General features: G+C 43.4%; 1 protein-coding gene across 3 annotated transcripts in view; it reads left to right on the top strand.

Moving 5' to 3' along the window:
* The first annotated feature begins 1,503 nt into the window (after positions 1-1,503).
* Positions 1,504-20,212, top strand: part of TBC1D12 (TBC1 domain family member 12) — a 48,388-nt gene continuing 29,679 nt past the window's right edge. For 2 of the 3 annotated variants that reach the window (XM_049809603.1, XM_049809604.1), the window contains exon 1: positions 1,504-2,498. In XM_049809603.1, the coding sequence (XP_049665560.1) occupies positions 1,657-2,498 (842 nt within the window). In that variant the 5' untranslated portion in view covers positions 1,504-1,656. Of the gene's footprint in view, positions 2,499-5,288; positions 5,313-20,212 lie in introns of those variants that run through there. The other variant, XM_049809605.1, reaches the window with a different exon arrangement.

The following is a 20,212-nucleotide window of genomic DNA, read 5'->3' on the forward strand; positions in this document are numbered from 1 at the left end:
GGCAAGACAAAACAAAACAAAATCACATTTGATTCTTCTCCAACATGTGGGATCCCAAGTATCTGCCAGCTACTCAAGTCAAAAGGGGAAAGATCAGATGTGTTACATGTACAACACCCAGTGTTGCACGCCTGACCTCAGAAGTACAGTTACAAGATGGGGGGGGAATCACAAACTTCCTTTGTTTATTTCTTTAATAGAGCAAAGCCCAGAAGGCTTTATATTGCAAAGTCCTAACAAGAAGTCATGACACAATGAAATGCATCAACTTTTTATTTTGGTGAAGATTCCCAGTTTAAACCTTTCTAAAATGCCCACAACTGTCAAGAAAAAACCCCCAACCATTTCCATGTGGCGGGTAAGGCCTCTCTCTCTCTCTGGGCATGCCCCACTTGCCTGCCTTTAAAAGCGAGGACCTCCACCACACCACAGGACTTTTGAAGGTGGGGTTACCAAATGGAGGACTTTTCTGGCCAAGGATTTCCAAGAGAATGGCGCTTCCCTTGTCACCAGCTGTGAGTATTTACTGTAGGAATAGAAAAGTAATCCGTTGGGTTGAGGTGCTCGCCCGGGACGAGTGGTAGCCTGCTAGACCTATGTTGTTACTGCTTCTCCCCGCTGCCTTTTCTTTTGCCTGTGGCTTTTGGCCTTGCTTCCTCACTGGGCAGAGGGTGCTGAAATAAGTTGGTTTTTCCTCTGAGAGATGTGGTAGGAAACACGCAGGTGCTGGGACCTGCCTTCCTGCGTGTCCTCCCTCCCTCCACCCCCCCCAGCGTCAGCGTCTGGCGATCCCGTCGCTGCTCCGGAGAGGGTCCACCCCGCGATTTCCAAGCGCCCCCCCGTTTCCCTCTTCTCGCTCTCCCGTCCCCCCAAAAGCCGAGGGACGCCCTAACTCCTCCAGAAGCAGCCCCAGGCAGGCCCGGGCGCAGCCCCGCCCGACCCGTCCCCGCGGCCGCCGGCACCGCCCGTTGGCCAGGCGGTGGCAGGGCAAGGCGACCGCGGGGCGCGTCCGCCGGCCCTGGGCGCGGGTGGAAGCGGCGCGCCCGACACCCGCGGGGCTGCCGGGGCAGGCGGAGGGGCCCGCGGGGCTTCTTAATCCCAGCGCCAGCGGGCAGGCGGCGAGGGCCGGCCCGGCTCTGGGAGAGGGAGGCGGCTGCCGGCCGCCGGGCCGGGCTTTGCCGTGGCGGAGGGGCGCGGCAGGCCGGCGGAATGCGGTAGATGCTGCGCGCGCGGCGAGCCTTTAGCTGGAATACGGTAGCGGCGAAGCCGGGGGCGGGGGGGAAGGGAGCGGCCTCCGAGGCACCTCTCTGGCGGGGAAGATCCTGTCTCGTTGGCATCTCTATGGTCCCGGATGTGGTTGCGCCGGGGAGGGCGGGCGCGCTCGCCCGCTCGCTCTTCCTGCCCTGCCTCTCTATGGTGACTTTCCGGGGGGAAGGGCCGCCGGCGCCGCCGCGCGCCTGCGTGAGCCGGGCCCGCTGCCCCCCCGCCGAGGCCGCTGTCCGAGGCGGTGAGCGGCGGCGGCTGCCAGCGCTCGCGGCGCCGCCGGTGCGGAGGAAGGCGCGCGCCCCGCCCCCCCCCCTCGGCCCCCGCCGCGCCGGGGGGGCCGCGCCCCCGCCCCGCTGCGCCGCTGGCATCCCCGGGGCTGCGCGGCGGCAAATGGTGGGGCCGGACGATGCCGGAGCTCCGGGCAGCGCAGCCGTGCTTCCCGCGGGCCGGCAGGAGGCGGCGGCGGCGGAGGAGGCGGCGGAGGAGGAGGAGGAGGAGGACGGGGAGCGGGATGGGAGCCGGGGCTTGAGCCGGAGGAGCGGCGGGCCGGGGCAGGAGCGGCTGCTGCAGCGGTACCTGGCGGCGGCGGCGGCGGCGGGTGGGAAGCGCTGCCCGGAGAAGCCCGCCAACGGGGCCGCCTACGCCGTGGGCCCCCGCGGGAGGATGACCAACGGGGACGTCGGCTTCCTGCTGCTGCCGCCGCCGGAGGAGCCGCCGCCCCCTCGGGCTGGACGGGCCGAGCCGGGGCGGGCTGAGCCGGGGCCGGGGGAGGAGGAAGCGAAACTGCAGAACGGGGGCTTCCTCCCCTGCCCGCCCGGCCCGGGGGGCGGCGGCGGCGTCCCCGCGGGAACCGCCTTGGAAGAGCCGCTGAGGAGCTGCCGGCTGCGGAGCGAGGCGGAGCGGCGCGGGGGGGCGGCGGCCGGCAGCCCCCCGCCGCCCCGCGGCCCGGGGGACGACGCCGGCAGCCGGGCGCAGGCCGCCCCCGGCGTGCGGACCGCCCGGTGCCGGCCGGAGCCCGCTGCGCTGCCCCCGGCGCCCCTCGGCTTCACGGACGTGAACCTGAACTCCCGCAACACGTACGAGGTGAGCCGCCGCCGCAGCGCCCCGGAGCACCTGCCCCACGGAGGGCCGGCGCCCGCGGCCCCGGCGCCGCCGCCGCAGGAGCCGGCGGAGAGGGCCCGGCGGGCGGGCATCGCCGGCGCCGGCAGCAGCTTCGCCGAGTTCTTCACCAGGTAAAGGAGCGGGCGGCGGGGCCGGGGCCGGCGCTCCCGGCAGCGCCCGGCCTTGGGCCCGGGGCGGGCGGGGGAAGGGATGCCCCGCGGGGGCGCGGGAGGCGGGGGCTAAGGGCTGCCGGGGCTTTCCGCTCACGGCGGGTGGTGGGGCTGTGTGGAGGACCGTGTCTCGGGTCAGCGGTCAAAAGGCTGCCGGTCAGGTGGTGGGCGATTCCAGCCCCGACGGGCTCTCTTGCCCCCAAGTCAACACTGCTGCAGCGAGAGAGAGGCTTCGCGCTGGACGGAGGTACTCTTGCCGCTGCAAACGGTGTGGGCTTCTCGCTGGAATTTGCTTCCCGTGCCAGAGCGTTTTACTGTCTGAACGAACCCATCAGCTACTTTCGGGCGATTCTGAGAATCGTCGCCAAAGCTGTAAAGGGCCGTAAAGCTCTTGCTACCTGTTGATGCTGTAGGTACCGTTTACTTATTTTTTCTGAAGCGGGGCGTGGAAAGCTGCATGCCCGCAAATTAATTGGGCTTCTGTTAAGTTTGTAGCACAAACCCAGAAACTTTTAGGACATCCAGCTTTGTTACCCTGGGGACTCTGTAGCATCACTCGCTTTGTAACATACGACACAGGAGGTGCATCTTGACTGTAACAGTTTATGGCATACTCTATGTTACTTTTATTATGTTTGAAGAGGGGAGTTTAATTTCCTAATTTCTAACAGGTTTTATTCTCCAAAGCCCCAGGGTTATAGTAGTTATGTGACAGTTACTCTGATAGCACAGTGGGTCTCTTAAGTGTTTTGAGAAGACCAGTTAAATCCATTAGCTGAAGAACTGACATAGGAGAGGTTTGATCTCAAGGCAGGATCCCAACTTGAGAAATAGGCTCCTTCTGCCAACCCTCAGGAAAGGGAGAGATGGATTCTTGCCTGAGGATAAGGATGGTGGCAGTTGCAGGGCAAGTTTGATGCTTCCACTTTGTTTAAAGGATGGGTTGAGAGATGTCCCTCTACTCCCACTATTTCCTATTAGTGTTCTTTCCTCCTGCGCTTTTTTTTTCTCCCTGTTGTACATGGACTGCAGTACATTACCTTCCCTTTGCCTCATTACTTGAACACTTTGACCGGTAACATTGGTACTTGTTGCTTTTTGCCCCAGAGCAATATCTTAATGACATTCTGGAGAATTTTCCTCATAGAAAAGGCTGAACTTGATGTGCAATAGAAGTTGTTGTCAATATACACTGACGTTTGCTGTTTTCAGTGAAGGCTTGGGTAATACATGGAAAAATTTAATTGCTTCTATCCTGGCAAAAGCTATAGTGCTGACACCTCAGTGAAAGAAAGGGTTTTCCAGGGAGCCAATTTCATAGCCTGACTGGCCCAGCTGTCTGTGCCTCTTGTACATTTGGCCTGGTGAGCAACATTGGCCTCAGAGACTTTACCTTCTGCTCTGCCTATATGTTAATAAAAATGCCTTAGTTACAGTTGGTTTCATCTGAGCAGCTGAAATGAGATCTGCTAATAAAAACCACTTTTACTGATTTTTAAAAACAAACCCAGACTTTGCTTCCTTGATAGATTTCTCTCTAGATACAGTAACACTAGAGTTTGTAGTCTCCATTGCTTAGAAAAGTGGTAATAAAACTTTCTTTTCCTCATTTTTTTGAGTAGTTCTTGTCTTCTAAACTATTCCTGAAGCTTTAAAAGCTTAGACTTCCCACTTTTTTTTTTAAAACTGCTCAGATTCATTCAAAACTGACAGTTGCCATTGTAAGTGGATTTTTTCTCTAGTTCTTAGAGAAATACCTTGGCTCTCAGTAATGAGGGCTCAAATTGTGTAAAAATTGTCCTGTGATTGAATGTTGGTAGCAAGTATTCTTGCTTGTAAAGCTTCTTGGCAGATGGTTGCTTGTATTTTTGAATGAGCACAGAGCCATAAATGATGTTGCTCCCCAAAGTTTAAGTTGTACCGGGTGGCTGTATGCTATCAGAAGTACTTGCTGAGAGGGAACAACTCATTCATGTGTTGTCAGAATGCGTACCTGCTCCCACAGTGTATGAGAAAAGGTACTGGATGTGCTAAACACGGGTAGTTCAGCCACCTGGAGCATCTTATATAGGATATTTCACTTGTAATGCTCTTTGTCTATTTTACAAACTGTCTAAAATTTGGTAGCTCCCATTGTTTTTTTTCTAATAGTCCTAATTACATGGAAATCCTTTGAAAAGGTGGATGTGTCTTGCTGTTAGTTAAAAACTGAGAGAAGGCAAGGGGGAAGTCCTACTGCCTTCAGTGTGAAAGCTTCATTGTTGTAATTGCCTGGTCAGACAAACTGTTTGGTCATGGCAGATCTGGGTTAGGAGGCTGCTGTTTCCAGCTGCTTGTTCTCAGCTCTTCAGTTATCAGACTGGCCTGCTTTGCAGTTCTTTGAAATCATCCATGTTAATTGTCTGTCTTCATGTCACTGAACCAGAGGAGAAACTGATGAGGTGAGTTAGGGGGGAAAAAGTGAGCAGCTGTCAACAGCAGTATCTTACCTGAGCTCTGTGACAGAAAGAGTGGCTGTGCCCTTGAGATTGTCAGTAACAATTAATCTAAGATCATGGGAAGGTTTACATCAATGATTAAAACTTTTTTTTTCCAGGTAAGTATTACGTGTAATATTTGGCCCTGGGATCTTAAGTTGTGTTTGTGCCAAATTATTAAGCCTGTCAAATCAACACTAACAGCTTTTAACTGAAAAATATTTTTTTTTGCTGTCGTCTTGTTCTACCTCTTTGTTTCTCTCAGCATGTGAAGTGGGATGCCTCAAGTAAATCAGAGGTATGTGGAGCAGAGTGCCGTGGCAAGGAAAATTGCATGACTATGGTCACTTGTCTCCACTGTGCTACTGTTATGGTCAGAACATTAAGTGGCTTCTTGAAAGTCACCTGTCACTGCTTCATACTCCTGTGTATGATTCATAATGCAGTCACATGTAGACACTGTTCTTATGGTTTGTGGTCTTACATAGGAGCTTAGAAGTGCAACGCTCCGTTCTTGGGTTACTGGATCTCTTTTGGGTAGCCCCAGTGGATTGCTGTTGAGTACAGAATGGTTCAGCAAGCAGGAGTGTTGTGTGGACAGTTGAATTAAAGCCATGATGATTACCTTGATTGCAGTATATTTTATCCCCTGAAGCAGCACATACAGAGCAGAACAGTAAATCAAAAAGGGCAAGCAGCAGTGAGTATTCAGGGCTGAGGTAAAGCCATGGTGATTCTGAACCTGTTTTAAAGATGCATTGTACTTCACAGTTCTATATGTGTGTACCAGGCATCATCTTAGCTTGTGTAGATATTGTTCGTTTCTGAATTGTGTACTTACTAGGTAAATTTAGGTACCTGGTAGTTGGCAAAGTTTCTTATTCTTGGATTCAAAGCTTTTTGTTGACAACAGCAGTGAACTTTGTTGTAGTAAAGCACTGTTTTCCCAAATACTTGTTTTCCAGAATTCCTCTTAAGTTTTCCTGTTAAAATTGCAAAGAGCTTAATTCATAACTGCCACTTCTCATAAGGTCTTTAGAATGTGCTGTGAGCAATAGGTGTAAGGGGCTGTAAGTGTTTATGGTGGTTGGCATATATATCCTTATAAAAACTGTCTTTAGTTTCATATAGCCTTACTTCCTCACCCAGAACGGTTGTGCTTATTGTCCAGAAGTTTTGAAAAATCTTTACTTTGGGAGATGATGGAAAGTTGAAGGGAGTATATGTACGACCAAACTGAGAAATCACTGAAGCCCATGTCTTTTTCTCCCTTTTGTAAACACAGTTCTGTGGTTTAGTAAGTAGGTAGTTCTTCAAAAGCTCCTAATCTTCTCGTTCCTACAGACGTCCTTGACAGAGACCATGGAAGGTTGCAAAGAGGCTCACTTCCCTGGGTATTGTTACTTGTGTATATAGTAATGTCTCTAGATCTGTAGTTTGTATTTCAATTTATTACCAAGTAGTACCTGCAGCTCTTTGAGCTATATAGGCATATACCTAGTCTACAGTTGCGTCTTGTGAATGTTGAATACCAGAATCAATGTTTCTTTTTGTATACAGAGCTTTTTTGTTTCATAAATCAGCATGAAACTTCAGGGAATGTACTGTGCATCTATGGGAAAGAAATCTGTTTTGTGGGGTTTTGGTCAAAAATGAGTCAAATGGGGAATGAGCTATCTTAGTTATGACAGATCTTCTAAACCTTCTGTTTGTGTAAAGATCAAAGAACAAATTGATGGGGGCACTTCATGATGCTTAATTTATATTCCTGTATTGCCTGTCATATATCTTGGTCAGCTCTTGCTGATGTCCTGAAAGACTTGTTTTTACCCTGTTCAAATAAACCAACAAACAAAAAAAACCCCCAAACCCACAATAGAGTGCCCCTAACAGGTCAAGGAAATATACTGACAATATATTGGGAAGATAATTGGAGAGAAGAGCTAAGGGAATAGAACAAAGCTTCACCCAAAAATCATGAGGGCACCCTTCTGTCTTTGTCAGACCTAGCTTTTTGCTTTGTCTAAACAATCTTGTAATTTAAGTGAACAAGCGGATACTTGTATTTGATTTGAATTAAAGCTGACTGGGGAAAGTAGGCAAGAGCACCTGGACCCAAATCTGTGACTAACTTCAAACAGTATTCTCTTTTCCTGAGTTAGAGACATAGTTAACTTGATACAAATAGGAAAAAAACGTTCATGAAAAAACATTATATCAAAACGAGAAGTTTTTCTGTAGATTCTTCATTCACTGTTTGCAAGAATGATTTATTTTATGAAGTTGTGTTGACATGTCCAGTTTCTGGCTTTCAGTCATATGAGTAACAAATATAATGACAACTTGAGTAAATGTAATCTCCGAAGTAAAACAAACTGTAGCAAACTTTGAAGATGAATGCTCAGTACTTACCTTTTTTGGCTCCTGACTTTTTTAGTAACTGTGTACATACAAAATTTTACCCAAATTATACAAACTTTTTATTCATAAAAAGGTCAAAGAAATATCTCTGCACATCTAAAGTTTTTCTCACAAGTTTGGATGCCACTGTAGCAAATTAAATCTATATGACAGCAACCTTGTTTTTTTAGTGAACCACTTCCAAGCAGTTCATGAAAATGAGCAAGTCCTCAAGGTCTAGGAGTTGAAAATACCTGTTTGAGAAAGTTTCACTCCCAGACTTCATGATGCAGTGGTTTTAAAGGGTCTTGTGTTTCCAAAAAACATTGGCAATGGGTGTTTCACCGTAAGTATGTAACATGCTGTGCACCTGTGTTGTCATTTTGGCTAGGATGTCTGTTGAGTAGCAAACCAAAGTTAAATTTCAGGTGCACAAGTGGAAGAATCATGTGCTAATCTAACTCTGGATAGGTATCCAATTGCTATATTGCTCCAACTTCTGTCTGCAGCCCATCTCCGCCCCCCTGCTGAATAAATAGATGTCACTTATAAGACCTTAGAGCCATATGTATAATCTTTATCAATTTAAACTACCTGAAGTATTATTAGCAATTTCTCTGCTCTCCTTGCTAGACAGTGTAATATTCTATGTTGGTACAGATATTTGCACTAGGAGTCTTATAATCCTGACAGGATTTTCCCTGAAGTAAGGTCTCCTTAAACTAATGCTGTAGGGTTTTTTGGGGGTGTGAGGTTGTATGTAGGTTTTTTCAAGTCAAACAGCTGAAACTGGTGTTTAGTGTGCAACAAACTGCTGGAGTCATAGCTTGTTTTGCTAAGGAGTTTTTGCTTTCAAGTTGAGTTTAAAGGCCTCTGTATCTCCCCCCCTCCATTTTGCAGAAGGCCTTTTTCATTCCTTGGTCTCTTCTGCTTATTTTGTGTCACAGAATTTCTTACAGACTCAATATATTGAGAGTAGTGTGACAAAGTGAATGGGACATTTCTTCTGAATAGCCTCTGACTAAAAGGAGAATATTTTACATGGAAAACGACAACCGAAGGAGGTCGCTTTAATCACAGCTGGCCTCTAAGAAAATGATAGTTTTATGCTTTTGCTCTCCTGGCTGTTCAATTATTCATTAGGCTATTTTGTTTTGATTGTTTAAGAATAAAAAAGGAGTTTAAGGGTTTTGATCACATTTAATTCACATGGATGCAAAAATTGTTGTTCTCTTCAGTTTCTGGGAACTGCTGAGATGTTTATGATATAAAGCCTGTCCTTTTTTTATCCCTTACTGGTCTTGTTTGTTGTTCAGCTGGGAAGGGACTAGGTTTGTTAGACTGGGTGGCAGGCATTGCTTTCAGTGTCTCAGCTTCAGACTGTGCTGTGCTTCTCAACCTTTTTATTATTGCTTTCTAGGGAAGTGAAGCTTAGGCAGTTACTGCCTGGTCTCTCTAATAATGCAGCCTCTTAGCTAGGTTCAGTCAAACTTCTCTAAGACTGAGAGGACTCGAATATAAAAATCCTACAGGTTTTTGAATGAAGGCTGAGCATAAGGAGAGCCTGCAAAAGAGACTCTGTTAATTTGGCTCTATTTGGAGGAAACAGTCTGTTGTGCAAACCCCCTGCAGAGCATGTTGCTTCTAGCCTGTCACTGGAATAGCAGTGTGAGAGGTGGATGGATGTTGTGTGGGTGAACTTATGACATTGATTAGTGGAAAACTAGTTTTGGTGGTCATAGATGAGTTTATTCTTCCAGAACTTCTGAGAGCCAAACACTCAGACTGGTGTTCCTGTAAATTCTTTTCATGCTTTCTTAACTCCTGACTGAAAATAATACCTGTAGCCTAAAGGAGGAAGTTCTTTTCTGTTTTTCTCCATCCTTCTCCAAGTTACTCCTTTATTAAGAAGAAGTCATGTTCAATTTCCATTGTTATATTGGGTACTTTTATTTAATGTGCTCTCGGGTAAGTGAAAGAGTCTCTCTTGATAATGTAGTATAATAAGAGCTGCCTTGTTGGCTTCCCTCACCTAGGGGAGTTCTGTTGATCTAAAACTTCCTGAAGGCCAGCTATAGGAATAGGCAAACTAAGTGATTGTCTAGAAGTGAAGGAGAAAAGACACCAGAGATACAGAGAACAACAAAACATCTATAGCCCTTCTGCCTCTGCTGGAGCCACAGACACCCAGGCTTGCTGCTGCTGCCTCTGTTGCTGAGGTCTGGTCTGATGCGCTGAGGAAGATGCTATGGGAGAAGGGTGTACTTCATACGTCTTACTTGCTCTCCAAGAACAGCAGAGTTGTTGATGCCAGCTCCTCTGCTTTCTGTAGCAGGGGAAGCTTGGCCCTGGCTGTGTCTCAGACCCCACAAAGCTCAGTCCTGTCTGAATTGCTTCAGTTGCCTAATGCATCCATTAATGTAGGATCTGGTCTGTCTTGCTGCTGGGCAATAATGAAGCTGTTTGTATGCTGGATGCCAGAATGCTTTAAAAAACCCAAACAGACCATGAACTACGAAAGGTATTTGGGCAGTTGGTAGCTGTGAAATGGGAAGCAGTGGAGATTCCAGAGCACAAAATATCTCTGCTTTGGGTGGCTGAGGGAACTGGGGTTGTTTAGCCTGGAGGAAAAGAGGCTGAGGGGGGAGACCTTATTGCTCTCTACAACTACCTGAAAGGGGGTTGTAGTGAGGTGGGTGCTGGTCTCTTTTCCCAAGTCACAAGCAATAGGATAAAACAACCTCAAGTTGCTCCATGGGAGGTTTAGATTGGATGTTCAGAAAATTTTTTCGCTGAAATGGTTGTCAAGCATTGGAACGGGCTGCCCAGGGAAGTGGTGGTGTCACCATCCCTGGAGGTATTTAAAAGATCTGTACATGTGGCACTTGGGGACATGGTTTAGTGGTGACCTTGGCAGTGTTAGGTTAATGTTTGGACTTGATGATCTTAAGGGTCTTTTCTGATGTAAATGGTTCTATGATTCTAGCTTTTTGTTGTTGTAAACTTAGGTGTTTTGCAGGTTGCTTGCTGTTCCTCAAATCCTGTAGGCAGCCGAGTGGTAGATTGGGAAACTTTGTCCTTGCTTTGTAAAAAGCCACCAGGCAAAACTGAAGGGAATCAGGCTCTACATATTAATATCAGCTCTGTAACAGATTAAAAATGGATTCTTGCATTTTGTAGTATTTCTGCAATTTATCACTGCAGCAGTGACATAAAATGTATTGTGAATTGCTAACCACAGCAGAAACCTGATATGCTGAGTGGCTACAAAAGTAGTACAGTAGTACTACTACATTACACAGTCGAGTAGTTGACAGGCACTCTGTCTGGCACCAGAAGGGAAAAATACTAACTGAGGCTTAACCAGGCTGGTTGGAGTAGTAAGCATCACCAACTCTTGGGACACTCTTCAAAATAAAACTCTGCTCAGTGTTTGAACTTGCAGTTCACAGACTTGCAGGCTGTGTCAAAGGCTGGAAATGTTTCTCACCTTTGTCTTGACAATGTATCTTGTATAGGAACATTTGGACTAGGGGTATAGTGACTGCCCTGATAAAGCTGGTGACTTTTGCCTTAACTGAGAGTGAGTCATTACTGGAAGAGTTTTAGGTAGTTTGCTTCATTGGGTTGTACTTTCTTGAGATATCTTGGTGAGCTGATTGAAGAATTTGCTGTTATCAGGAGACAAAGGGAATGTCTCTTCCCTGCTTCTGGTATTTATCTGATCCTCTGTGATCTGCTGTAGCTCATTAAGCTGGGGAATGAAAAAATGTGGATGGTTTTCTGTGGGATTAGTGAGTTGCATTGACTTGCAAGGTATGGAGAGTCTCAGAATCGATGCAGCAAAGGGAGTGCAGTACATTACTGGTGCAAGGAAGAGAAATGGGCTTCCCCTTAGTGGAGCTGAAGCAGCTTGGCCATTGTGTATGTGTGAGGAATAGGTCATATTCCTCTAGCACTGTTTTGCTTGGAGTATGTTGCTGGTTAACTAGCTGTGGCTTTGTTGGAATGGATATTCCTGGCCATACAAGAAATAGCAGAACATCTGTAGTCAACTGGTAGAAATTCTTCACTTCTTGCAGCTGTGATCTAGGATTTTGGTTTCGATTCTGTGGGAAAGTGATGTTTGATTATTATTACAGAAGATTGACCACAGTGTTTGGTGTAGTGTAAAAATAGCTGCTGAACTGCCTGGTAAAATATGAAGATGATAGAATAGTTTGGCATAGAGTTCTGTTTTGCTAGTTCACTCTGAAAAGTAAAGGTGAGACTACACTGATTATTTTCCTTTACTCTTTTTGTACTTGAGCATTCTGAAATTTAACCATGTCTGTTACCTTCTGTATGTGTCTGCTTGTTTACCTATGTTTTTGGATGCTTGAGCCTGTTTGTAAAGCTGACCTATGCAACAGCTCTTTAAGAGTATAATGTAGGCTGTTAAAATACTGTTCACCAGTAAGTGTTCTGTACAGAGTGTTCTGTAATATTGCTAAATGCTTTCAACTCTTAAAACTTCCCAGGTGTTTGTGTACCTGTAGTAAACCTGTTTTGCCAGCAGTTTGTAAAGCCACTTTGGGACTGGCAGCAGTACTTCTGTTAATGTCTGTGGCCTTTCTAGGAGGCCAGAAACCTCCTCCTCCCCTACCCCTCAATCCTTAGCAGCTACTCTTTGACAGTTCATTAGATTTTAGGTATACCTAATTGTAGCTGAGGCTTTAGTTGATCAGTGATATCAATGGAAATGTCATAGTTTCATTAAAGAAAAAATAATACTGCAAGCTTGGTCTTGCTGAAGATGCATGTTCTCCTGGATAGGATTTTTTGGTTTCCTTATTTTAATTCTTTTGGGGGAGGAGGAGGAGGAAACCAAAAACTTCCTTGTATAGCACTTAAGACTGTAGTTTTAGACTGTTACAGGTGCAAACATTGAAGTTCTGTTGGAGAGGGTAGTTTGGTATACTCTTTGGGTTGTTGTCCTGGTTTTGGCTGGGATGGAGTTAACTTTCTTTCTAGTAGCTGGTATATTGTTGTGGTTTGGATTTACTTTTTTCCCCGATTCCCTCCCCCATTCCAGTGTGTGTGTGTGTGGGGAGTGAGCAAGTGGCTGTGTGGTGCTTAGTTGCTGGCTGGGCTTAAACCATGACAGTTGTCTTGGTGTGGAGAGAAAGAAGAGATCTTTGTTCTGCTTAAAGGTGCTAAAACTAGAAACATCCTGTAATAGGTCTGTGTTTGGGGGTAACAGTTTTAAGAGAAGCTGGTGTCCAGCTTCTCCTTGTAGCAAGGTGGTGGAAGATGTGAACTGTAAAATCAGCTGGGTCACCTCTCCTCCCATATAGGGCAGAACTTGGAAACTTGTGCTCAAAGCAACTGTATAAATGTATTGAATCAAAATGGGCTGACGTTATTCTAAATTATTGAAACTAAAAATGTAGAATGTGTAATAAGTTCTAAATTTATCAGTGTTTTGTTCTAAATGTCAATGTTAAGAATTCTAAACTAAACCTAAAACCAGTTGCATGTTAACTTACAAATTAAGGTTAAAATGTGAGAGTAAAGGATGAGTTGATAAGTATATTTGTAAAGTAGGGGATACTTGCTCTTAATATTTTTATGTTCATGTCACTTCTTCAGCCATAACTAATAATGTGAGAAAACACTTCTGAGCATGTGGAAGTGAGCAAATAGCTCCTGGACAATGTCATATAATTAAAATCTAAAATAATGGGGACACCCTAGCCGTTGTTCTTAAGAAATAATTACTGTGTGCACTCTGAACATACATTGCAACTTTTTGGATGCTTTTTTATCAATTCCTACAAATGGTGTACTGTATATAAACAATTTAAAATGTAGAAATAGAATCCTACTTTTGTTGCTTTGCAGGCTTTGTAAGTGGCCAACCAAAAAGGTTTTATTTCCTTTTAATGATTCATTATTTATGCTTAGAGTTGAGTTACGTTTGTTTCTGTATGTAAATTATTGAAAAGTCTTGTTTAAAGCAGAGGAGCTAATTGTGTATAATCAAGCAATGTTTTTCTGCTATTATTTCCAAATTGTTGCACTTAAGACCTAAGAATGGACAAGACTTGAGTATGAAGAAAAATTCTGTTGTGTTCTTAAGCAGCTTATGCATTTTACACATGGTAAAAACATGCCAATGTGAATGTAATAATTCTTGTTATGTACTCACTTATAGTCATGAAGGCATATGGAATTGCAGGCTTGCAGGGGCCTTCAGAATTTGTGCAGACTATTCTGAAAGTATGGGTTTAAGTAAAAATGATTCATTTTAATATTATACCAGTAAAAATGCATCTGTAACAATTCCTGGGACACACCTCTTCTAACTCCTTACTGATAGAGCTCTCTGGATAAAGATTATTAGGTACATAAGTAGTTTCCTTATCAGTTTGTCTTTGGGCTAATTGAAATTTCAACAAATTTTAAACATGGACCTATTTTGTATGCCTAGGAAGCTTGTTTGAAAAATAGCATAGGGGTTGAGCAAGAACAGACTGTGTGCAGAAGCAGAACTCTGTTCTTTCTGGAGATGCAAAGTCAATTGTATCATAATACATACACAGCTTTTAATGAGTTTTGTACTTCATATTCCTTTTACAAAATCTGAGGCTTTACTGGAAGCAGTGGACTTTTAATGTACTTTAGTTACTGCAGAGAAATGCAACTTCCAGGGTTTTTAGCTGCATTTTTGTAATTATATTTAAAACAAGCAGAAAACCTAAACTGTTTTTTGTCCAACTTGGTGCTCGTTTGTAGCGTTAATTCTATGCTGGATTCCCCCTCTAAGCCTTTGTGATTCTGGGAGGAAAAGTTATATAGGATAGAGTGAGGATGTTCTTGGTGTGATGGTGATTCCTTCCTGTTGGTGTCTTGCTTCCCTGGATTTAACATGAGACAGTTGTCTTATGCAGTGTCTAGATGCTTAATAAAAAGGAAAATATAATCAACCCTCACTTCCTTTGTCAGTTTTTGTGGCTTTCAAAGCTTGTTTTCTCAGTGCTTCCCTGTTATCATAAATCTTGAAAGGTGGATGCAATGAGAAGCAATTATTGTTGATTGAAAATGACAGTAAACCAGATTATGTGTGTAAAGTAAAAGTCAGAAAAATGTTTTAACAGTAAGGGTATTTAAGGGCATTTAAAAAAAAAAGGTAATTTTTAGTACTCTAACTTAAAAGGTCACTTGTTGGAACTACTTTATTTGTAGATTAGTAAGTAAACATTTTGAGCAAGGTCAAAGTTACCTTGCAAGGGAAATAAATTAGAGAATAGTAGTCTAGCTTTCAGCATCAAGATTTAAACACAATGTTTATTTATTTTTAAGATAACTCTGAATTCTGAGTATTGTGTTTGGAAAAAATTGTTTCTTTGGTGCCATGCTTCAAGTTTTGCAAGGATTGCTTTCCAGGGATGCCCACAGTTTTTTTGTTGTCTAATATGGTGTAGTGTTTTGAATTAGATTTATCTGTATATTAAAATGAACCGTAAGGAAGCATGGTTGGTTGCTCTGGTGTAACAGTAATGATGATCATGTGTTTTATGCTCTCTTCTGAGACTGTATCCTTGTCTCAGTAGTTGAATACCACTTGATTTCTGCTGGTTTTCGTAGTGCAGGATTAACAAATTGGAGAAAGGTAGGGTCATCTTAATATGCTTCATACTGATACTCATCTTAAATGGTTCAGGTGTAAGACCCAACCTTCCCCTGCACTTGCAATTTGTATCTAGAGAACTAAAAATAGTAGACCAGGTGAAGCTTGAGCCTGAAGGTGGAGTTCTAATGATTTGATTCTCTAACACTTAAGAAGTAGAATGATGCTGCAAGCTTTCCTTTGATACGGAGGAGGCAAATCCGTATTAGGACACCTGTCTGCTTTGGCTGACTAATTATCTTTGAGTTTGCTATGCCTTCTAGAAATCTGATCGAAACTGCTTTACTAGAATCACTGGCTAAACAGTTAGGATGGCTTTCTAGGCAATCACCTTAAAATTACTTTAACAATGCAGAGTAAGCTATACAGACCAGGACTGCATTTTAGCTTGCCATCTCACAGCTTAGTTGCGTTTCACAGATTTCTAAACTACTGTTTTCTTTCCTTTGTGGTTCTAGCACAATTCATGCTCCTGTTGCTCCACCAGGTTAGAATAGCAGTGCTACCAAATGGCTTCCTTTAGTCCTCATTGAAAGCAGGGGCTGGAGCTTAACAAGTGCTGTTGAATGTATGGGTTTAAAGGCTACAGGTTATAGTTTCATGGAGGGAGTGGAGAGATGAGTCAGGATCTATATCTTGTTTTAAAGCTAGAGGACTAAGGGCAGATACAGGCTTATGAATGCTGTTTCCAAGTGTTACTGTTAAGAATGCTGGACTCAAATGGGAGTTTTAGGGAAAAATGGGAAGTAAATAAAGTTAATTGATTCCAATAATGCTGTACTATGTCTCAACAATATCAGAGCTCTGAATCCTCAGAGATTATTCTTCTTGCAGGCTCCTTGGAGGCTCAAAGTTAAGATTGGAAACCCAAGGATGTGCATTTGGAGTGGGAAGGAAAGCAACTTCAGGTTTTGTTGGGATGTACAAAGCAGCAAAATACTCACAGCCTGTTGTTACTGACACACAGTGGAGTTGTAGAAAGGGAAGATCCAGATGTGTGATTTTTGTTGAAAGAACTGTAGCAAAATGACATCTAGCTTGAAACTAGATTTGAGTTTGACATTTTTGGTCAAACAGAAGACTATCACAAGACTACTTGGCCTTATGGAGAGGTGAATCAATTGTACATAGAGGCACAGTACTGGAGTTGTGTCTAGCCTGGTGCCTTTCCTGCCTGCTGATGTTTGTGGTTGTTGCTGTTCAGAGCACTTCAGCTTTCTTTGAGTGGCTGTTGTGCAAATATGGCAATTCAGTTTCTAGTCTGGTGTTGGATGAAATTTAAAATTAAGCTTGAAGTAATTGTCTCTGATATTTTTCAGTAACTTCCTCTAAAACTTGGAAGTCTGTCATCCTCTTGGGCTAGCATATAGCTAGCTCAAAAAGTGGAAAAAAATTTTTGGTTTCAGATTTTAAGGGGGGGGGGAAGAGAAGCCCAAACCCCCAAATAAACAACAAAAAAAATCCCATTAAAATATCAAGTTCCACCTATCGTCTTCTGAGACTTAATTCTAACTGCATTTAGACTTCACCAATTCACCTTAAACAGCAACAAAAAAGTGATTTGAAAAGCAAAAGCAGAGTGGAAGCAAGCAATTACGTTACTAAAACATCAGATGCCACCTGTGGAAATGGTTAACATCTTTGAATTACTGTACCATCAGTATGGTGAAACTTGCACAGAGTGCTGCGGGCACAGGCAGGAATAGTTGAAGAAATGTTGTTAAATAAGGAAGAAAACTGCCACTTGTAGCTGTTACAACAGCTGTTGTAGTTGTGTGATCAGAGCCCATAGGTTTTTGTATAGTGTAATCCAAACAATGTTAGGAATAGGTGTCTGAGTATGTGCCAGTAATGTCATCTTATTCAGTGGCACTTCAGTTACTTTTCAAGCTCTTCAGTGTGCCTACTGAAACATTTTTGAGTGTCATTTGAGAGTGTTAATATGCATTCCAGTGTGGTTATATAAAACTAGCCAGGAAAAAAGCTTGTAATTGTTCCACTGCGCTTTTGTAAACTAGAGCTTAATTCAGTGAACTGATTTAATACTTGTATCTCACAGGTCCTTTCAACAGAAAGCATTATTCAGTTCTAAAGTGTAGGCTTCTTTTTAAGGAATTTTGAAGTTTTCAAATGGATTTTGAGATCCTGTACCAAAATGCTACTGACTTTTCAGTCCATCTCAATGGATGACTTTTCCTGGGATCAGTGAAACTCATGAATATTCTAAGCAGCGACAAATACATCAAATCTAGTACACTTCCTGTAATTCAGTGAATGCAATTTGTAAGCATTCACAGATGCTGTTCCTTCACAGGGCTTTTGTAAGGCTTTACTGTTGTTAACAACACATCAGATGTGATACTGTTAGCTGCCAAAACAATGTATTATAAGTGTCCTTCCATCTTCAGAAAAGCTTATTTGTAAACATCCCAGTAACTTCTAATGGATTAGAATTCCTGTGTGAGGTTTAATCTGACATGATATCAAGTTTGACCAGCTTTTTGCCTTTGCAAGAAACAGACTTCAATGAATATGTACTCAATAAAAGTGAAATTGTATATTTTCACTCGTGCATTCATAAAAAGTGAAACAAACCTTTGCTTAATTCAGTACACCAAAGAATATTTAAAAAAAAACACCCCAAGATTCATTATGGCAGGGACTATGTTCTGGAAGGTTTGTTTTAATGTTAGATTTGTTTTTTAAAAAAAACAAAACCCAACAAAACTCTTGTAAGAGCCACGAGTGTGCCTAAATCTTTTGTACAGAAATATTAATTAAAACCTTCTGTGTGTTTACACGCTTTGCCTTTTTAAATCTGCCAGCTTCCTGGTTAATCATAAACCAGCTTTGATACAGTGACAGATTGCCATCAATGTTAAAGGCATACATCGTTCAGCTTCCACAAGTGCTAGTAGCAATGGAGCTGAACTTGAACTGCCAGGTAATCCTGGTGGTATTCTGTAGTATGTGCAGAGACTGGATGGTCATTGCTATCCATGAAGTCAGGATGCATGAGCTATTTCTTATTTTAAGAATGGTGCTCCAGAATGTATCTTCCTGTGTACCTGCTCTTGGGAAAACAATCTCCTCCAATTAAGTTTCAGATACAGGTGTATCTGCAGTAGTTGCAGATTTAAGGGCAGGCTGTAGTGTAGTATTTAGTTGCCTGTTGTCTTTAGAATGCTTTGTCTTGTTTTCTTAATGATTCTTTGAACGCTCCTCCTTCCCTCCTGAAGACAACATAAACCACTGTGAAAGGTCTCCTGTACTTGTGAAATGAGCCTTTGTTATTAATGTGAGCACACTTTTTGCATCTTTTTTTTTCTTTTATGGATGGACCTGTTCATTTCACTAATGGTATGCAGTCCTGGGATTGACTGAGGACAGTCTCTTTTAAAGATGTTTGTACCATGGCTTGGCTTTTTCATCAGCCCTTCCTTCCCTGTCATGTGTCAGAAACAGCTAGTTTTGTGTTCTGGGTGCTTACTTTGTGTCCACAGGGATGGACTAAGATACTGTAAGGTTCCGTGATGGGGACAGAGATGTGGGATGCGTGGATCACAACCAATGCTACTAGAACACCTTGTATTAATGAAGCTAATATTAATAGCAACAGCTCGATTCCATTAATGGCAGGTAACTATTCATGCAGTGCAAGCAATTATTCTCAAACATGTTTACTCAATTACTGGGTTGGAACAACAGCTGGGAGGCCTCCACAGAAGTGGCAGGGTGTACTAATTCACCAACAGCTTCTATGTGGGTGTTCAAAAAAATCTCTCAAGGCCCTCCCTCTTTCATCAGGTGTGTGTGTAATCCCATACTCCTTGCCTGCCTATAGCAGCTGCTGCTTTCTTGAATGCAGTCTTTTTCCTTTTATTTAACAAGCTGTTGTTGATGGTAGTGTGTGCTGGTGGCCTTGGACAGACGAGCAGAGTCTTGGTGTTCTGAGTTTCTATATTCTCCTGGATTCCACAAGACCGCTGGTCTTGAGCTTATTGGTTCTTGGGAGACTTTCACGCTTTATCCATATCTACTTCTACTCTCCAGCTTGCTGTTTTCCGGTGGTTAGATCTTCAGCTACACACAAGCATCTATAGAGTCCATTCACACAGACTTGCACAGAAAGGATTTTTGTGACAGGCGTTTGCTTGTTTCCCAAATAAAAAAAAAAAAAAAAACATTCTGGAACTGAAAAGAGAGTTTGTATGTGAAAGCTATGCAATGTCTTACAAACACTAACAGTTCCTAATTGTAAAACTATGCTGCATGGTCAGAGACCTTGACAACGCTGGAATTTAAGAGTGACTGTGCGCTTTTTGGACAGATGCAGTTGTTGAAGCATGCAACTTTTATCTGGGCAAAGCCAAGAGACTGTTTTCTGTGTACAAATGTGAATGCATTTTGAGAAGGAAATGTATTTTAAAATACAGCAAATGCTGTAAGTGAAGAATAAATCTGGAGATCTCTTTCCAGAGGAAGAGTGTGAAAGTACAAAGTTAGCTAGTTAACATCGCACAAAAACATCTTCCAATAAAAGTGCTCTATATCTTGTTCGCTCAGAGGTCAACTTGTAAGCATCCTAGAGAAGTAACCTTACAGACTACTTAACTTTAATCTCTTTGTGTTTTTCATAAGTTTCTGGAAAGTAACTTTCCAATATTTAGAATAAATGCACTTTCTTTTTCAAAGCACTCGTACATAGCATGCTCTGTGGGAACTTGTGATTGAAGTCCAATAGTACAGCTGAGTATCTGAACAAATGGTTGCTAGTATGATCTTGTGATGGTTGGCTTTCTAAGAAGTAATAGAGCAATGCAGTCATCTGCCTGTTTGCCAGTGCCTAAAGCAATTACACTCAAATTTTGTCTGCTAAACTGAAACTGTGTGCATGTTCCCTGGTTTTCTAGTCCACGTTGTGGAAGTGTGAAGGTTGCTGAAAATGTTAGTAGAAGTAATAGTTCACAATTTCTTTTTTAAATCGAAGTTACACAGTGATTTCCAGCTGTTTTCTTTTCAGTCTCCAAATAGTTCCATAAGATATGCTAAAACAAACCCCAAATAAAAGTCCGAGAGCTGTTGCATGCTGCTAAATTACAGTTAAGAAAGTGTCCAATATTACT

The sequence above is a fragment of the Accipiter gentilis genome, chromosome 9 (assembly GCF_929443795.1).
Source record: "Accipiter gentilis chromosome 9, bAccGen1.1, whole genome shotgun sequence".
Lineage (NCBI taxonomy): Eukaryota > Metazoa > Chordata > Aves > Accipitriformes > Accipitridae > Astur > Astur gentilis.